The sequence below is a fragment of the Triturus cristatus genome, chromosome 4_2 (assembly GCF_964204655.1).
Source record: "Triturus cristatus chromosome 4_2, aTriCri1.1, whole genome shotgun sequence".
Lineage (NCBI taxonomy): Eukaryota > Metazoa > Chordata > Amphibia > Caudata > Salamandridae > Triturus > Triturus cristatus.
This window is the reverse complement of record NC_140586.1, coordinates 593,925,423-593,946,101: the sequence shown is the minus strand read 5'-3', so window position 1 is coordinate 593,946,101 and position 20,679 is coordinate 593,925,423. Positions and strand designations below refer to the sequence as shown.

Sequence of the window (20,679 nt, the reverse complement as noted above, 5' to 3'; positions counted from 1 at the left end):
CTATTCACTTTTAGCGCCAAGATGCACAGACTAGGGTGTACCTGAACGTACATACAGCTAATTCACTCACTTGTCCATCCATCTCCCCATATGCTGTCGCACTCCTCTCCACTTTCGATTTCGATTCCCAAACTCATCTAGGCTGGGGATCAACTACATTCCCTTCTAGGTGAGTTACATCCCTTCCCCTGCCACCCATCTCTCCCCGAATCCGCCTTCTAGGCAGTTTCTAGACAGTTTGGCCAGGGAACACTGTTGTGGCAATAGGTCTCTACCGTCCCCCACAGGCTGATCCCTTGGATATCCTGATACTTGATCTCTGCAAGTACAAACTTCAAGACAGGTATGAGTAACCAGTATGTAACTTTCATGTTTTATTCCCTTTTACAAACCTTTCCACAAGGTTGGCCGGTCATCTTCTACACTGTAACACATATATCATTCTTACCTCATCAGTATGTTGTGTCACAGGTTTCTTCATATTACGATACCATGATGTCTTACCCTCGCTGTTTATTCCCCTTTTTACCTCCAGGCTCTCACCCACCTCCCCCTTTTCTCTGGATTACCGATGAATCCATTACACAGGGACAGTACTCCTTAGGACATCCTCTTGACCGTCCCTGACACTTTCGTGTAGATTAACATTCTTGTTCACCTTTTCCTGATGAAATGATGCTCATCCTTTAGGAGAATCAAGGCATGAAACATGTCGACCTATTGACCACATTTCACCTCTCACTTCACACACTGGGCTGCAGCAGATTTAATTTTCCTTGCCACACACTGGGCTGCAGCAGATTTAATTTTCCTTGCCAGCCACGACTCTCCTCATCAGATTTTAACTATAGCATCAGTGTCCAGCGAATTAAGGTTCTTCGGACACTCATAGCTATTTTTAGACTCACTTTGACATCCACTCTACTCACTACATACTTGCCCCACCACCCCATCGTCTAGGGCATCCTGGCAAACAACAAAGAAGACCTCCAGCAAAGAGCCCCCCTGTGGGGCCCATTGGGCATTGCAGCGCCGGCCCAATGAAAAGCTGCCCTATGATAAAGCATGGGACCTTTGGTGTGTGTGAGGACCCTTGCTACTTATTGGAGCTCTCCCCTCCCTTCCTTCCCTCTCTTACCTGGAATCCTGTCTCTCCTTGATCCTCTAGACTACCTCCATAGGGACTGCATACCTTCTGGTTCACTTCTAAGCATATTCCCTGCCCACCCTGGGACCCATCATGTTCCACACTCACTACCAGTGCACGTGGGTCCCTTCAGAGTGAAGAGGAGCGTCCCCATGGCACCAGCCAAGCTCTCCTTCTGAGCGGGTATTACATAGTGTATTCCAAAGAGGAGCCAAGGGTCCACCTGCATAGCTGTTCCTTTCACAAATCAAGACGTCATGATGGACCCAGGCAGTACGAACATTATCATCCTCAGTTCCTGCAAAAACTAATCTGGGCAGGCAATGCCATCACAAAGCCCAAATTTTATTGCATGACATCCCTGCGTTCTTGTGGTAATGTTGGAACATTTACAGAATGTGCTAGTCTAACCCCCAGTGTCTGACATTTGGCAGAACTGCAGGCTTCTTATGAGAGACATTTCATTCTCATTACAAGTTAATGCCATTGCAAGGGGAAGGCGCATTTCATTGGGATATGAGGTCAATCACACAGCTTGTTTAAAGACATTAAATGATCAATGAGGGGGCTTAGGATGATTGTAGGCGTAATAAAACCCACCATACACAAGCACGCCCACTGCCTCCCCCGCAGAAGCTGAAACAAAATCACAGAAGACCAGCTCACCTCTTCCTTCATCAGCACCACCGACTACGCCAGACACAAACACTTCAGCAAGCAACCTACACGGCTGGATCACAAATTTCGCCGACACACTCGCCACCCTAAAGAAGGCCACCACAAGACAAAGCAAGAAAGCAAGCTGGTTCACCCCTGCACTCCAAGAATCCCGACGCTCCTGCAGTCAACTCGAAAAGACATGGAGGAAAAACAAAACCCCAGAAACATGAGCCGCCTACAAAGCAGCCACCACTGCACACCACCAACTCATCAAATCCACAAAGAAGAAATCCCTCCAAGACAGAATCCTCACCAATGCACACAACACCAAAGAGCTTTTCTCCATCATCAAGGAATTCACCTAACCCTGCAGCGAAACAACAGAAGTCCCACCCTCCCAAGACCTCCACAACAGACTCAGCACCTTCTTCTACCACAAGATCAAGATGATCTACGACAACTTCGACAAACAAGACCACCTCACCGCTCCAGCTCCTCCCTCATGTGATACCCCCCAATAGACCCTGCTCAAATGGATCCCGCTCACGACAGAAAACACCTTGAAGACCATGAAAAGCATCCACTCCAGAGCACCCTCAGACCCCTCCCCACACCACATCTGCCACAAAGCTGATTCGGCCATCGTACCTGAACTACGTCGGATGTTCAACTGCTCCTTCGAGACCGCCACCTTCCCCGACGACTGGAAGCACGCCGAAGTCCACCCCCTCCTGAAGAAATCCTCCACAGACCCACGGACCTCAAGAACTTCAGGCCCATCTCCCAGCTTCCCTTCGCAGCCAAGGTCATCGAAAAGGCCGTCAACACCTAGCTAACAAACTTCTTCGAAGCTAACAATGTCCTGGATATCTCCCAATCCAGATTCCGAAGCAACAAACGCATCGGAGAACGCCCTACTCACTGCCGACACAGCCGCTCTCTCCTCGACCAGGGCAAAATGGCAGCCATCATCCTCCTGGACCGCTTGTCTGCATTCAACACCGTCTACCATGCAACCTAACCACCAGACTCCACGATGCCGGCATCCGCAGCAATGCCCTCGAGTGGATTTGCTCCTTCCTCACTGGCAGAACTCAGCGGATCAGACTTCCTCGCTACTTCTCGGAACCGACAGAGACCAACTGTGGAGTGCCCCAGGGCTTCTCCCTCAGCCCCACCCTCTTTACTGTCTACTTGGGCCCCACCGCAACCATCATCAGTAAACACAGGCTCAACATCATCTCCTACACCGATGACACCCAGGTGATCCTCTCCCTCACCAATGAACCCAACATCACCAGACACAACTTCCAAGAAGAGATGGAAGCCATCGCCACCTGGATGAAGAACAGCTGCCTGAAACTCAATTCAGAAAAAACAGAAGTCCTCATCCTTGGCACCACTCCCTCAGCATGGAATAACTCCTGGTGGCCCTCTGCCCTCGGAAATCACCCAACTCTGACGGACCTTGAACAAAACCTCAACATCATACTAGATTCATCGCTCAGAATGAACTGCAAGATCAACGCCATCTCCTCGACCTGCTTCAAAACCCTCCACATGCTTCAAAAGACTTACAGATAGACCCCAACCGAAACCAGAAAAACTGTCACGCACGCACTTATCAGCAGCAGACTGGACTACGGCAATGCTCTCTACACTGGAATCAACAAGGAACTCCTCCACAAACTCCATACTGTCCAGAACGCCACAGCCAGACTGATCCTCGACATCCCCCCTCGCAGCCACATCACCCAATACCTCTTGCTTCCAGTTGACAGAAGAATAACCTTCAAACTGCTCGCTCCCTCATACAAGGCCCTTCACAAGACCAGACTCGCATACCTGAACAGCCGCCTCTTCTTCCATGCACCCAAAAGACACCTCCTATCAGCCCAGCTCTCTATGGCCACCATCCCACATATCAGCAAGACTAGAACAGGAGGAAAGTCCTTCTCATACATCGCAGCCAAAGCCTGGAACACCCTTCTCCTCCACATCCAGCAATCTCCCACACTGCCCCAGTGATAGCAGTGTTGTGATTGGTCTGAGCCCCGTGGTTCAGTGCACAGACAGGGACTGCAAGACTGGGCATGTTCTCCACTCAGGCCACCACTCCTCCTCCTGTTCTTCTGACACAGGCCAGCCCCACCCGCCACGCCCCTAACCAACTGAGCAAGGATGAAAAATTAAATGTATCATTTTATTTTTCCTTTTTCTCCTCCTAACAGAGCAGTGGGGAGACGCTCCTCCGCCTTAGTGGAGGAGCCACCCTGGCACTGGGTATGCACAGACATGGGTCTTTGGCTCACTGTGCCACTGGATTCAAGCTAATCTGGCTGATGAGGGGTGATATACCCCGAAAACAGTCCAAGGATGGTTGTTTCAGGTCCTGGGAGGACCCGGCTTGACAGTTCTAGCTGGACTTTTCCTATGAGGAGCAGGGTAAAGACTGATTTGCATATGGCTGGGTCTAAACTGGGGTTGCATGGTGATCAAAAGAACAATGGATTTAACCCTGATCTCTTCACCGGGGTGAATCTTTGATTTGTTCCACATTCCATCCATCATTTGTGTGTCTTTTACTAGTGAGTCTGCAGCATTGCTTCTGCCACCCACATGAGTAGCCCTCTAACCATGTCTCAGGTCTGCCACTGCAGTGCCTATGTGTGCAGTTCACTGCCACTTTGATTTGGCATTTAAAGCTACTTGCCAAGCCTTAAACTCCCCTTATATTACATATAAGTCACCCCTAAGGAAAGCCCTTGGTAACCCAAAGGGCAGGGTGCTCTGTAAGTAAAAGGTAGGAGCTGTACTTTTATGTTTTACATGTCCTGGTAGTAAAACAACATATTTTAGTTTTCACTACTGTAAGGCCTACTCCCCTCATAGACAAAGCCTTGGGAATTCCAATGCATGCGTCTAAGTGATAATTTCTGATCCTAGGGGAGTAGGTTTATCATGTTTGGTATGAGTGGAATAGTAGTGATAAATGCGCTTTGCTGCTAAGGTTGGATTTAATACTACTAGTGCAGAAATGCTCTCTGTGCCCCATCCTGTCTCCAATACACCTCTGGACGGGGTGACAGTTCTTATTAGTGCATTCCTCCCAGACAGCCATTAACACTGGAAGGCCAGGGGTGAGTGCACCCATCAGCATCAATCTGAATTCCGATGGCTGAGCTGGGCAGACGGGAAGAAAGGGGGCTCACACTGGGACATCAAAGAATATTGACCTGAACCCACACAAATGGCTGGTGATCCCCGTAGATAACCTGGTAGACAGAACTGTTTAGAAAAGGGTACCTGTGAACTTCAAAACCTATCTCTGAAGTTTCCCCCACATCAGAAGCACATTTGGGTATAAGTACTGGGTCTCTGAGCCTCCAACTCAACCACTTCTGGACCTACACTGAATCTCTGTCAGAAGAACTCTGGTGCTGTGCAAAGGCCTCAATTGGACTGTTTTTCTGGAAGGACTGCGTTTCTGCTTGTTGCCCTGACGCCTGCTACTCTCTGACTCCGCTGGAAGGAGAGCTGGACTTTGCCTTCCCACCAAATTGATCTCCAAAGGCTGTTTAGCTCACCTTCTGTTTCTGAAGTCTCAGGGACACAAAAGACTACCAGGATTTCTGCTGGTGCTTCCGGACTCTGCCTCCTGTGAGTCCTACCCTTGCTTGAGTTGCCTACTCCAAGTTCTGGGCCTCAGGAGTGGGTTCTGCAGCTGAGTTTATGCCAAACAGAGCAAAGCTCCGCAAAGCCTCGCTGCACAGCTGACAGCTCTCAGAACGGCCACTGGACGAAGCAAAGCCTCACAAAGCCTCGCTGCACAGCCTCTCGGAAAAGACGCCGGATGATGCAAAGCCTTGCTGCACAGACTGAGTCCGAAGATCTAAGGTACTGTGTTCAGTGGGCCCAAGCGCTCCATCCTGGTTAGCCTGAACTTTGGATATGCACCGGTCCCTCGCGATCTGAAGTAACCTTTTAACTGCTACCCGCTTCTAAGCACCTTATTGCATTTGTTTCTTCAACATTCAATAACTTGACTTCTGCTAGATGGATTTTGATTGTTTTGGACTTTTTTATCAGGTAAATATTCTCTTTTTCTAAACTGTTGTGGAGTGTTTTAGTGGTGTATTTACTGTATTACTGTAGGAGTTAACGCACACATACTTTACACATTGCCTTCAAAAGCCTGCCTTCTCTGTGCCAAGAGATGAGGGGGTGAGCACAGGATAATTTGGGATTGAGTTGTGACTTACCCTGGCTAAATTTGTGGTCCCCACTTGAACAGGGTGCATACCTCTGGCAACTAGACACCTGATTTCAAACAAAAAGGATATGTTATGATTGTATCTTTAAATCGTTAAGACACTTTTTCACCTAATTTGCTAGAGGTAAAGTGTTTCATGACCTACCTTGAGGCAATTATTTTCCCTAATTTAGTGTGGCATTAAATAGGCTCACATTCCTCTTTTTTTTTAGTACACTTGATTTTAGAACTGCCTCATCGTATATTGTCATTTACAACTGATTCTCTTAAATGTATCTTGTTGAGGATCAACTGCCTCAGACATGCGGTAAAAAAAACGCTTACTTTCTCCTACTATTTGTGTTGCATATTTTTTACCTCAAACAAATGTTACAAATTATTGCCTGAATAGTATCCTGTTCTGTTCAATCCATTCATTCCAAATTTTTGAAGGTTCCTTTTTTGGGGAACTTCTTTATTTACTCATGGACATAAAACATAAGAGTTTTTTCTGCTTTCTTTTTAGGAGGACTGTGGCTCATTACAAGTGGTCTTAAAATGCCATGTCCCTTTTAGGGTCTGTTGCACAGATGGTGTTCTGATGCTTCTGCCCACACCAAGATTTCATTTTTAGCACTCAGCGAACATACTGCGATCTGTGTAATAGATGACAGTGATGTTACATCATATACCTACATCACCCAAAGGAGAACCCTGAAATGTACATTGCAAGTACCCAGTGGTGTAAACACTCAAAAGACAGGATAGCTCACCACACAAGGATACATCACTTCATTTCAGATAAATATAACCATTGGTACTTCTCCCCAACAACCTTGGAAGAGAGGGATCCATCTCAACAACAATGTACAATAACTTGTTTTGTACCAGATATGTTCAAAAATAGATGTCTGCACTTGGACAGGGAAAAATGTAACATCTTCATAGAGCTACAGTATCACCTTACCTAAGAGGATCATGTTATTACACGGCTGCTTCTGATGCGCAAGAAGTCTGGATTAGAGGTGGGAAAGTCAAGCAAGGCTTGAGCTTGGTTCTAGGCAAATATCTTGTTTTGGTGCCATTCTTGTCCCGGGGGTTGATACACAAAGAGTGCTGCACAAAGTCATTGAAAGACTTGATGACATCTTTGTCAAATGGGGTGTTCCAGCCATAGTGAAGTTTGACAATAGCCCACCTTTCAATAGTGGCGAGTTTAAAGATTTATTGGAGCATTTGATTATAAAGCATCAGAAGAGCACACCTTTGTGGATGCAGTCCAAAGGACTTGTTGAGAAGTTTACGAGGAGTACACTAAAAAAAAGTACTGCAACGTGCTAATCTTGAAAAACTTGGATTTGAAAACTGTATTGAATTCTACCTTGAGGGCTTATTGTTACACCCCACTCAACCATAGGTAAAAGTCCTGTGACATTGATGTTCGGGAGAGCAATGAACACCAAGTTGCCTCAATGGACCAATCAAAGAAAGAAAGATGAGAAAGCCATAATGATAAAGACTTAGAGAAAAAACAAAAGATGAAAACATATGCTGACCAAAGACGACGTGCGAAGAACATTATCTTTTGGAAAGTAGGTCGATTGCTCACACAACAGACGGGTAGGAGAAAATCTGAACACTCCATTTGATGTAGAATCTTTTCAAGTGGCGTTTACCAAGGGACACATGGTGACTGCCAAGCGCCCAGGAAAGTCTATTACCAGAGAATCTTTTCACTTTAGGCTAATCAGCAACAGCGGCCGGTGCAGGTAAGCGTGGTGGGACAGTGGGGTGGGGCGGGCGGGGGGGGGTCGACAGACGACGGACTAGGATTTAATTATTTAACGTTCCCTATTCGCCATCTGACAACATCCCCCCCATCCGCCCCGCCCCACTGCGCTTACCTGCACCTGCCGCTGCTGTCCGAACCATCAATGAATGCTATTACCTTTACAACACTGATGTAGATCCTGGACACTGGTGATGACAGTTCTCAGTTTCCGAGAAGAAGATTAGGTAGAACAGGTAAAGCGTGAGAAAGATTGATTGAGGAGATTTAATTGTATATGTCTAACTATCTATGTATTTTGTAAAATAAATAATTTTTTATTTAACGTGGGAGATGTAGTGTCTTGTGAGTTATAAATGATGGAACCCTTTTGGCTCCTGATGAACTCAGTAGAACTGGGGCGTAAGGGTTAGAGCGTAATGTATTGAAGGCTGGTTTAGAATGTTGAGTTTGCAGTTACACACAGATGAATAAAGACGTGTAAAACTAAGCTCCGTGTGTGGCGTAATCATTGGCTGGGACCTAGGCTGGGGAGGAGGCTACATATAACACACATATCACAGAAAGCTGTTAGAAGTTGGCAAGCAGTTAAGTGCCTCACATAGAAATAAGTTAATAGAATACAGTCGGGTAACTGTTAATGCATGGTCTCAGAAACAGGTTACAAAAAGTGCCAGAGGTTTAATGGATTATTGGAGACATCATTAGCATTCCTAATTCTGGGTATTCAAGCAGAAGAGCTATATATTACCAGACTACTGCAAGTACACAGTCCTGGTGGAGTTACATGTGATCATGACATTAATGACATTAAGGGCCTGATTTAGAGATGGCAGACGGGTACTCTGTCACTAACGTGACGGATAGCTCATTCGCCTTATTGCAAGTGCCAGTGTATACAATGGAATTGTAATAAGGCAGATGAGATATCCATCAAGATTGTGTTAAAGTTACCTGTCCATCAAACTCTAAGGGCTCTATTATGAATCTGTCGGCCCAAGGACCGTCAGACTCGTGGGGGCGCGGCACATCACAATTAGGGCGGTCGGACTGCCATAGCCCTCCCACAGCCTCCAGGGAACTGTCGTTCCCTGGCGGTGTTGCAGCTGTCAGGAGGCCGCAATATGCTGGGTTGGACCGCCGAGGTTCCTACTCCATGAACACCATGATGGAGAGGAAACAAAGGAGGCCCTGCAGGGCCCCCGTGCCTCCTCCGCATAGGGTGTATGCAGGGGGGCACAACATGTGCCCCCCTGTATGTATGTACCCTAGTTCCTGCACGGCATAAACTTCACAGGCCGTGCCATGCAGAAACTGTTTTTGGCGTTCCTATTGCAGTGCCCATTTTGAGGGCACCGCCATGGGAACACCCCAAAAAAAGCTCCCCACACAGGAAGAAACTCCTACTCTGTTGTGCGCAGACCAGGAGCTGAGTACAGATAGAATGATGTAGAAGGGACTATGAAGAGTTGGGTGGTGACATGGAATAGTCTTTGTAATGTAAGGGTACACATGTATGGGATAGTCTGCGTGCTTTGCTGTTTCACTGTAGGAACACTTCAGTATACTCCTATGGAGAAGGAGACTACTTGGGGTAGTTTCAGTTCCCTTGGGCCTATAAACTCCAGACACTCCCAAAAGTACACAGTAAATTGTGTGAAAAGAACCATACCGCTATGTCCAAAGGCATATCTGTATTTCTTATGGGTCATCCAGAAATGTCATATTCCTCTGACTCAGCTCAGAACCAGGCTGGATTAATTACCTTCCTCCCCAAGCTGTAGCATCAGAGGCCTAGCCCTTCACTGAAAGCATTCCCCAGGGTGGAGGTCTTCTTTCCAGGAGGGAGATATGGCCTTCCCCAGGCCTGGGTCATGATGTCAGCACGTGAGGGAAGGGAGCTTTTCAGAGACCATGTAGCATGGGACCCCTGGAAGAAGCCATCTTGAAGTATCTCAGAGGTCTGTGCAGGAAGGAGGGATTAGGGGCATAGAGGTGATGTGGCACTGCAGGACAGGGCAGAAGTGCATTCCTGCCAGCCCCCACAGTCTTTTCTTAAAAAGGCTTTGCACAGGAAGAGGAGCTTTCTCTGGAATGTGGTCTTACTGAGGAGCACTGGGGCTGGAGGCTGATACCATGACAGTTGGAAGGAGGAGCCCCTGAAGTCCCCAGGGCCAGGAACTCTGCCTCTAAATGCCTCCAGGACTGGTGAAAAAAGAGCTGGGTGCCTGTGCAAGGAGAGGAGAGGCCAAGAAGGAAAGAAAGGTGAAAGTCTGGCTAAGGGGTCCAGTGAAGCCAGCTCCTTGCCAGGCTCGCCTTCTTGGAGGCCAGGATGGTGGCGAAAAGTGCTCCAGATGGCTAGAGCTGGACACCAGGAGCAGAAGGAGATGAAGGGCTGTGAGATCGCCCCCCCCTCCCCCCGGGGCCTGAGATACGGCCCCCGGAAGGTAGGCAACCTTTGAGGAGTTCGACGAAGAAGCGCGTGGGGCTCCATTGCCGGTCTCTGATGTGCCCCCGTGGTGAGTCAGGTCCTGGGGCTGCTCCGAGATGAAGCCGGGCAGTGCCGTCATACTCCCCGCAAAACTGAAGAGGGACCCAGGATCCCATCCCTGGGCCCCCAGAAGTGAAGTAAAGTCAGGGAGCACCATTGTGCCCCCCATGAAGGTGCCTGAGGGGCCCAGGACCCCATCCCTGGCAAAAATGAAGGGGGGCAGCACCATAGTGCCACCCATGAAGGGGCCTTGGGGCTCAGGATCCCATCCCTGGGCCCGACAGAGAGGAAGTCGGGGAACGCCGTTGCGCTCCCCGTGAAGCTGGACACAGACCCATGACCCCATTCCTGGACCCCAACGGCCAGAGAGAGGAGGGTGGAGTGTTGTTGCACTCCCCCACGGTGGGAAGAGGAGGGGAGAGTGCCATTGCACTCCCCCACATCACTGTCAGGCCAGCCGCAGTGCCCGCGTCTGCCCACAGGAGCAGGCATACCAGAGTAAAGGGCAGGCTCCCTCAGCAGCATGCATGGGTGCTGGCCAGGCAGGGAGCCAGCAAGAGCAGCCAGGGGTGGGCTCCCCGGGCTGCTCTCCGACGTCATACCTGTGCGCAGGGTGCCCGGGTGGGATCGGGCCCTTCCAGAAAAAGTGGAATGAAGTGCGAGGCAGCGAAGAAATCCGGCGCAGCTCTCCCCAGAGCAGCTGGGGAGCTGCTGCTCAAGTATGCATGCTCCTGAGGAAGCACCCCGTAATACCCTGTGAGGCATGGTCAATGCTTTAGGAGAAACCCGCTCATTTGTGGTGTATGGTGACCCCTGGAGGATGAGGTCACCACCAAGGTGAAGTAATGGTGGAGGGGAGCTGCTGGAGCAGTGCAGATTACCCCCATAATAATTTGAAACTTCCCAGCCTATGTCTCTGGTGACGTTGAGAAGATAACCCGTCAACAGTACAGCCATGTTTTCAAGCCTGCCTTTTGTTCTTTAGTGTGGAAGATCCTTTCTTCTAAGGACAAGGATTATGATTGCATGGATTGTGGCTAGAGGCAGCCCATTGAGAGTTTTCATGTGAAGACACCCTTCCTAGGGCTGGAAGGGTGTAAATGCTGAGAGGTGCTGTTTCACTGAGGTGGTCCTTTAGGGACTAGGATTCACATGCCTTGTTTGGTACTAAATGTGATAATGGAATAAATGTTGCTAGCACCCTTTACGGGTATAGGTATTATAATTACACAGCATTGTCATGATTACCGTGGTGCCCTTTAGGGGCTGTGATTGAATTGCATTGTACTTGTTACCAGATATGATAAGTACTCCTCACCCCGAGTCATGCTGAGACATGTATTTTTGCTACTGCAATAGTTGAACAACTAGACTGTCAGCCACTGTGATTTAAGTGTGGATACTGTATTGTCACTATGACAGATGTTCCCTTTATGAAATGCTTGTTGAAATAATGTGGTAGGCAGCCACTTGCGTGGTGCCAGTGGTAAAGGCCCTCACTCCAAGTTATGGTCAAACGTGGCATTTGGGTGCAAGATGATGTTCGTTCATGTGAGGGGTGGTACTATACCAACTTCCAGCGGGAGGGGTGGGAATGCTTACACAATGTCAAGAAATATTTACAGCATCTGATGTATATTTGGAAATTGTTACATCGTTTTGAGTTGTGTGTGTAATAAATGTACTTTACTTTTTTTAAATAAAAGCACAGACTGGGTAATCAATTATTGAGTGTTATTTCTGTGCATCTGTCAATGGTGATTACTAGCCCACACCACATCCCTTGAGTAAACCTTGGACTGCTCTGCAGCGCTACCCTCGGAGAGTCAAGAGCTACAATGGGCTGTTTGGCTTTCAGTGAAGGACAAATGTAGACCCATTACTTGTGCAGACCTCACAACTACTGCCTCGTTTCCTACACTGCCCCTCAGCCTTTCACTAGCCCAGATGGCTTTTAGTGGTTGATCCTTGACCCTTCTTATGTTCGAACATGCTCAAATTAAAAAAATCCCTGAACTGATTCATTGATCACAGCAATGAACTAACACCAGCAGAATCACTAAAATGTCCCACTATTCCTAAAGGGAATACCCTCCTTACAGGCATGTGCATGCTTTACTGATCTGAGAGATGTTGTTCATATGTTTGTATGCAACATTTTTTTTAAACTCTTATCTTTATTAAACTTTAAGTGTCTGGCCCCTCTTGTTCATTGTGTATCACTGCTGAAAGGAAGCACTGTGTGTTTAATATCCTACCCAAAGCAAGAAGTAATGGTTGTCTCCTACTGCAGGACTAACTGAGTCTGATCAGCCAGGGACATTGGCTTGGGTTTATCTCTGACATGATCTGCTCCCTTTGCCCGCTGCCCCTCTGACTGAAGAGCAAGGTGGATCTGCACAAGGTTTATGTGACTGTCCTGTTGGCTGATTTCAGAATTCCTTATCTTTTCTGTATTTTATGAAGCCATGTTGGCTACTGAATATCTCCACTATATAATGTATGTTTCAACGCGTTAATGCGCCTTATAGATATCACCAGTCACAAGGAAGAAACACAAATAATGCTCTTCAGGAAACAAAGCACTTGGGCACTGGAGCATGTAACCTGCTAGCTATTGCATGGCCATCTCTAGCCACTTTAAGTTGTCAGTGATACATTATAAAATTCTGTCCGGTCGATTGCAGTATCATAACTTGACTGGACACGCTCATGAACAAAGGCTGGGAGCACAAGATGATGGATATATATAGATATATATGTATACTTTTGACCAAAGCACATTCGTAGATTAGCCACCAAACTTCTGATTTGACACAGTTTTTTTCGTAACAGCCTGATACTAGGTATATCAAAAACACAGTTAAATGTATTTAAGCGCACACCCACTCACACATACACACACATACAAAAAGACACACAGGTACACAAGCACACACACGACCACAAGAACATAACATCCAGTCGGGCCAAAAATTTGTATCCAGAACGGTACAATAAGTCCCAAAGGAATGTAACATCCAAGAAGGAATTGTCTCGAAAAAGATGAACTCGTCTCAGAACAAAAAAATGAATTCAAAGTCACTTTGCTGGTAGGTGGCAGGGATGTTTACTAGATGATCACTTCCCTTCACTCATGTCCCATTTGAAAGGGACGTGGGGCGCACCCGCCATTAGAGTGCGCTTTGGTGAGCGCGGGATGACCGATGATGAAGCATGACACCTTGGGGGGGGGGGGGGGTGAGTGAGGCTATCTCAGGGAAACAGGACCCACCCATAATTGTGGAACTCCTCATAAAATAAGATGGCTAAGCCAGAAATGTAGGCTTAATTGAACGGGTATATTTGTTTTCTGTGTGTTCATGAATACCCTGCATGCAATCGTGAGGTCGCTTTCTTTTGATAATTTATTTAATTGCAGTCGTTGAGGCATGAAGCCACGCCTAAAATTGGTCTGTTATGTTGAGTCATGGTAAGCCTGCACTATTAACATAAAAATAGTGTCCTGCTTTCCCTTTTATTCAACATTTTACTTTCTTCTTGAGAGACTTGCCTTTACTTATGTAGTGTCAGAATGATTTAATGTAAAATTTGCATTTATTGAACGCAATGTACTAATTTAGCTCAAAAATGAAGTGAACACTTTTGTTGTTTTGCTGTGAAATGGACGACCGAAGGAGATATCCAGCCTGTGGCTGAATCAAGCAATGTGCAACCAGGAATCCTGGGCTCAAATCCCAGTCACATCACTTGTCCAATTTGTGTGCTGTGATGATGGACGCATCTTTTATTTTATAGTACATCACTTTCCTTGTGTGACCACTTTGAGAGCACCGTGTACTAATTCAGTTCAGGAAGTGTGCTACACAAAGTATCTTTCCTGTATGGTTTACTAGGTAATAAAGTTGTTTCGTATGTATAACAACGATCTTGGCTGCATGTACAGTGCATGTAACAAGCTGATATTTCCAGGGGCGGCTCCTCCACTATGGCGGAGGAGTGTCTCCCCACTGCTTTTAAGCAGTGCAAAGAAGAGAAACATAAAATGATAATAACTTCAAGTTTCCTGACGTGTCCTGCTGCTTTGCGGCAGGCGAGCCATCCAAACCAGTCATGCGCACTTCCCTGTTCTCCATGTAGGCTGCATTACAGCCTGCATGGAGAACATGCCCACCGCTACGGCCCTTGGCTGAGCGCTGTGTCACGGCGCTCAGACCAATCACAGTGCTGCATTGCAGCTTTGTGATTGGCTGAGGGAAGGGAGCCTGGCTGCCTGCTTCCTGTTCCTGTCGGAGGCAGGAGAGCAGGAGCAGAGAAGATGCGGGACCCGGCCTCAGAGTAAATTTAGATTATTTTATTAATTTGCCACACCACTCGTGACTCCTCCCCCCTACGAACCCCACGCCTGCCCGTTACCCCCGAGCCATGCAGACTGTCGCTGGATATTTCCTTTGTTTACTCATACCAAATTACAGTGCTGAAGTTATTAGTGAATGAAACTCTAATTGCCCTTCCATTTATCTTTGAATGTGCCTGCTCAAAACTGGTTATAACCAACAATAAGTTAAACCAGCTAAACATTTTTGTGGATTCATTAAATAGTGCCAGATTAGCAGATGAACACTTCTTTCACCCTCCTTTCCATCCATCCTGGATAGGCCTGCAAGAAATTGAGAAACCCAAGAGTAGGCCAAATTTCAAGCAGACGTGCCACGGTTATTAGTACATTTAAAAGGTTTTAACCTGCTCTTTAGCTCCAATGCACCATTGGATATGCACAAAACCTAAACTACCTGCACTGTATGTAACTTGCTAACTGCCTGCCACATCTGATGCAAAGTCATCAAACAGTGGTAAAGTTATACACAACTGAAAATGTTGTTGCCCTCCATCTTTAACTCTGCCACCCTCCCACTTGACGGATTGGCACAAAACTTGCCATACCAATCAAAAATCAAATCTTCCAAGCTTCTTTCAAATTGTGTGACATGTATCACACTCATACAGTGCCAACGTTATTAGCAAATGAACACTCCCCCATCCCCTTTTGTAACTTGCCCCACCTGGTGGTTCTACACAAACTTAAAAATATTAAAAGAAGGTTAAAAGTGCTAAGTTCCTGATTTCTTTTGTACAGATCCATCAAACAGTGCTAAAGTTATTAGTAAATCAGAAATATGTGTGATTCCCACTTAACTTTGCAACCCCTTTGGCGCTCCATCAAACCTAATATATCTGAACTGGGTATCACTTGCTAACTTGTTGCATAAACTAAGACTGTGGCTTAGCTCTGCAAGGTTTTTCCCACCCATGGGTGGCCAGAGTGAACCTAGTTCAATATACCAACTTGAATGCGAAAGACTTGTAATTTTAGCCACACGGAAGCCCACCCAATACATAGTTGAAGTGGAGTCAATTATTTTGCATTACTAACAGTCCCTAAACAGGGATCCAGGGATGCCTTGGTGATTGGAAACAAACCTGTGTCATTCTACTGAATATGTCACTCACAAACTGCACCAAGAAAAAGACACTTGAACTAAAAAGTGTTTTGTTTCAACAGTCTCCACTTCTTGCTTACACAACCTAAATAACCACACAAAATATCATAATGGCAGCGCAAATTAATGTTGTGAACAATATGAATAAAATGAACATTGCTATCATAGTTAAAATGTCATCTTAAAACCTAACACCCTAAAACCTATTTCTACGTGCTACACTATGAGAGCATGGGGTAGTATAACTTGCATCCAGAGTTTCTTTGGGAGAATCTAGGACAAAAGACCTCTCCTGACAAGTGGTCAAGTGACAGGCCTTTTATACTGCATCTTATCTAAGATGGGAATTACGAATATAAACTTCGGAATGTCTCATATAACCTATGTGCATCAAGATGCTAGTCTTAGATGCATTCTTATAAGCAAATAAGGTAAAAACGCGCAAATTAAGACTACACTGTTTAGGTTATTGTTCTTGTCTGACCTTGAAACATAGATAACAAAGCACTTGTCTCGAACTGATGTTTCATCAGGTGTCTTATCGATGTCACTGTCTGAGTGACTTGACATTTTCACAGGTTCTTGGAAAGATAAGGACAGACGACATCTGTATCAAAGCCAGACATGTCAATGATTCTGCAATAATAGAGAAAATTGGGTCTCACCCTGCTCAAGATGGAGTTTGGGCCGAATGGTGTTTACGTCAAACTACTTGCCACACTTCATACAGTCTAATCAATCAGCTCCACAGTTGTAAGAAATTAAAATGTTATTGACACCCCATTTAACTATGGTTCCCCTTTATGGATTGGTAAAAAAACATGGCATAGCAATAGAGAATCAAACCTTCCCAGTGTCTGCCACATTTTGTGCATATCAATACAACAGTGCCAACATTATTGGTAAATGAACACTTTTTGGCCCCATTTTTTAACCATGACTTCCTAATGGATATGCACAAATTTTAAAATACCAATAGTAATCTCATTGTTATAAGCGTATGCAAATTTTCAGACATATTCCTCAAAAGATGTAACAGCTACAAGCACATTAACAATGGTTTTTCAATTGACAAGATATACAAAAGTGACACCTTTTCCAAATACTTATCTCTGAATAACTACTGAATAGATTTACACCAAAAGAAAAAAAACACACTTTCAGAGTAAAATTCTATGTCCATTCAGTGTTTGCTCTGTCATGGGAAATTATAGAATTTTTCACTTTATATTTTTTCACGAGGGCGGCCCTTGAGAAAACTTTACATGCCGAAACGTAGCAGCCTCAGTAAGTAGACTGCCAAGTGCCATGCACATTTCTCCACGTGTTCTAAAGTTATAGGCAAATCAAAACAATGCCCTTGCAATGCAAACACCACCCCAAACATCGTCATACAGTGGCTTTTACCACTGTAAAAAAAAGTAATTATAATACCAATATAAATGAAAGGCCCTAGTGTGATCGAGAGCAGAACGTCGTATTAATATTGGGGGGGGGGGGTTGGTTGAGGTGGAGGTGTGGTGCTAAAATTATTAATGTAATACGAGCAGATGTTATTCTTCACTGGCTTCTCCCACTATGTGTTGCACAACCCAACCACTCCCCACACATGGATAAAATCTACCACGATGACACAAGAAATCACAAGCAGAGAGAGTATACCCAAGTTAAAATTGAGAAACCAGCTCAAGACTGGAACATTGTCAGGCAAAATCAGTCCTACTGTGGAGATACAGAAATGTAAAAAGCATTGACATAAAAATCTGCAAAAAAACAGAGTGGGGTTGCGGCCAGAACCAAAGCACCCACTACAAAATGATTACACGGGCTATTGAAATATGATATAATGACAATAACACGAAGGTGTAAGTGAGAGCCACCACAGCCGAGTTGATAACTTCCTGTTTTAATAGATTTAAATAATGCGCGTCTCTTGTAGGAAAAAAGTATACCTTGGTATTCGCTAACACGAGGGAGCTGCCTGAATATTATTGACTTGAGAAAGGTACCTCAGGAGAAGAGAGTGCGCGCACTGGTGGCAGGGTGGCACAAAAGCGCCATTCAGCTGTCACCTGGGCCTGGCCGAGAGAGTATTAGCATAGACTGAATGAGGCGTCTGTCTTCGCCATGGCTGCCTGGGTGTGAGCAGGAGAAGGGACCAGGGCGCTGCACAGACCAAACAACACAGTCCTCCCTCGCTGTCAATGAAACCACCGAAGACTTTGGGCTGGCAAGCTTCTAAAGCAAACTGTTCCCATCGCAAGGGAGGTCTTAATAGTGCGCATTCACGAGACCAGACGCCACACGTTAAAACGTGTTGATTTTAGTCCAACCAGTGGCCCTCAGTGAAGAAGCTAGCAACTTTCAACCCAGTAGCAACATTGCTAAATGGATGACAGCGCACTCCTTCTGAACCAGGAGTGCATGTGTTTCATAAGTTGTCTGGCTTTCTTAAGCATATTTCACAAAAATGTTGTAAGAACGTGTTTATGAATAGCGCTTCCTACAATAGGCTTGTGGGTTCCTGGCGCTGTAGGTAAAATGCGTGACTACAACTTAAGTCAACTTATTTATTGTCCTCAGAGGAAGTAAAGGGAGGGCTGGGACTGACCAGCTGCAAATGCTTTAACCCACCAAGCTGTCTTGCTGCCCCCATACGAAGTTGTTACGCGCCTATAGTGACACCACGCCAATCAACTGTTGCTCGTCATGGAGAGCAGTACTGGCTGTGATAGCTAGAACGTTCTACTGAGCACCGTTTCCCTCTTAGAGCACACAAGTCTGTCTCCAACTTTAGAATGTTGAGGTGTGTCTCACCAGCACGCACGGACACACGCTCCAGCGTGCACCTCAAAAGCAAATACCATTTTAATGCTTCTGTGAATCTTTAATTTCTCTAAAATGATTTGTTTCTAATGAAAAGCCAGTACTGGGAATGACACCCGTTTTGGCCGTGCGTGCATGGAGCGCCCGCGTGCACCGCAGCCTCAGGGAGCATCGCGCTGTGGCACGGGAGGGCCGGCAGCCGCTGGCACCTGCTGCTGCTGCTCAGAGGGGGGCTGCGGGGGGACGCCAGACTCCTGCCCCACTGCACAGACACTGGAGGGCAATGTTGGGAAATGCGCCCCCTTCCCCCTCCCCCTACGTTCCCCAAAGCCCAGAACATAAACATCTGTAGCTGCAAATGGTGTGGCGTGATTGGGCCCGGTAGGCATGCACGGGAAGGATCCGTCCGCTGTGTGGGTCATAGTGATGGAAGTAGCATCGGTCGCCTGTGCAACAATGTCAAGAGAGAGTGGGGCGGGAGCGCAGAGCGGGGACAGGGCAGCCCCCTCCCCGCGTACCAGATGACTCCGAGGCAGACCTGTTCTATTCAGTCAGTATCTGAGCAGATCTTTCAGCGTCAAATCTGTGCGCTGGTCGTGCAGCTAACGGGAGAGGAGACGGCTGCATCTGGGGGCCCTGCCTCGGAGTGTCCTAAAACGGGCGCTATCTATGCTCAGACAGGGGTGACATAGGGAGTGCTTACCGTAGGGAGAGGGAGCCACCGTCCGCTTGGCCATCTTCCCTCGGTGGGTGCTCAGGAAGGCAGGCGGGCGGGGTCTCTGTCAGTCGGCGCTGCTCCTCTTTGTGGCGGCTGTGATGGCATGTGAGTCTGGGGCAGGGTGGCTGGGGGAGATCTGTGGTGGAGCGGATCGCAGGGCAGCGGGTCTGAGCTGCCTGCGGCGGACGGCCGGCCGGCCGGCTGCCGGGTCCGTTGTCGTCTCTGTGGCCAGCGCTCGGTTCCGGGCGTGCAGGTGTTTGTCTGGTGTATTCAGAGCTCAGAGGCTCGGGGGTCTTATCTCCCTGAATAGCAGGGCTCTTGTTTTGCAGGCTGACTCCCTCTCTCTCTCTCAGTGGAGGGCTTACAGCCGCGATGTGTGTGAAGTGCTGAGCCCAGGATTCCGCGCAGAGAGGGGGCGGGCAGAGGGTGGCAGAGATGCGCTCTGTCTGCCTGCGATGGACACTGGGTGAAACACGAGTGAGAGCTCTGACTCCACTTGTCCTGAGTCCCCCCGACCAACGTCAGAGCCTCCCCGCCTCCGGTGAGGGCATTCTGCTTCCCAAGTACTGGCAGAAACCCCCGCAGCAGGACACCCACAACCGCGAGCCAGAGACACGGGTCCCGCAGACAAGGACCCACAATGGATGCATAGAAAGAAGAGCCTCGCGCGAGAGAACCGGCCACCAGGCAGAGTAACTTTAGAACACCAGGCCTTCTGTATTCTGCAACGAGCCCCGAAATGAGTAAATATCAAGATGTTAGTGACATAATAAGCTGTATATATATTTCCAAAAGGAAGGCATTTGTTGTTTCATTAAGCAACAAGCAAGTATGGACATCTTTATTTTACAGTTAAAGTTACCCTATTTGGATTGAAAACATTTCACTTTACTGCGGTAACCGTTGGTGGTGCATGACACAGGTGTCCGTCTACATTTTTATAAACAAAACAGACTTGCGTTCCCCACAGCACAGCTGAAGGAATAACAGCTTGCTACGCTTCTCTGTGTCAATCAATCAAATTCTTTATTCAGCACAAATACTGCTACCATAAAAGATCATACAATATATCACAAATAAATATATCATTTAAAAGCAATAGAAATTAAAACAGTCAAATCATTCCTAAAAATATGTTACAATACTTTTCCTACGATGTATAGCGCCTAAAATATAAAGTGCAGTACTAAAGCACACAAAAGGATACTCAAGTGCAAATATATGATGAGCCGCAGTTTTAAAATCCCTGATTGGTTTTGAATAACGTTTTCTCAAACCTACACAAAAATCACAGA

General features: G+C 46.8%; 1 protein-coding gene across 1 annotated transcript in view; it reads right to left on the bottom strand.

The window, feature by feature from the left end:
• SLC44A5 (solute carrier family 44 member 5) overlaps positions 1-19,731 on the bottom strand; it is a 745,501-nt gene extending 725,770 nt beyond the window's left edge. The window contains exon 1 of the mRNA XM_085602261.1: positions 19,370-19,731. Within this exon, the coding sequence (XP_085458387.1) occupies positions 19,370-19,403 (34 nt within the window). The 5' untranslated portion in view covers positions 19,404-19,731. The remainder of the gene's footprint in view (positions 1-19,369) is intronic.
• Between the last annotated feature and the right edge of the window lie 948 nt (positions 19,732-20,679).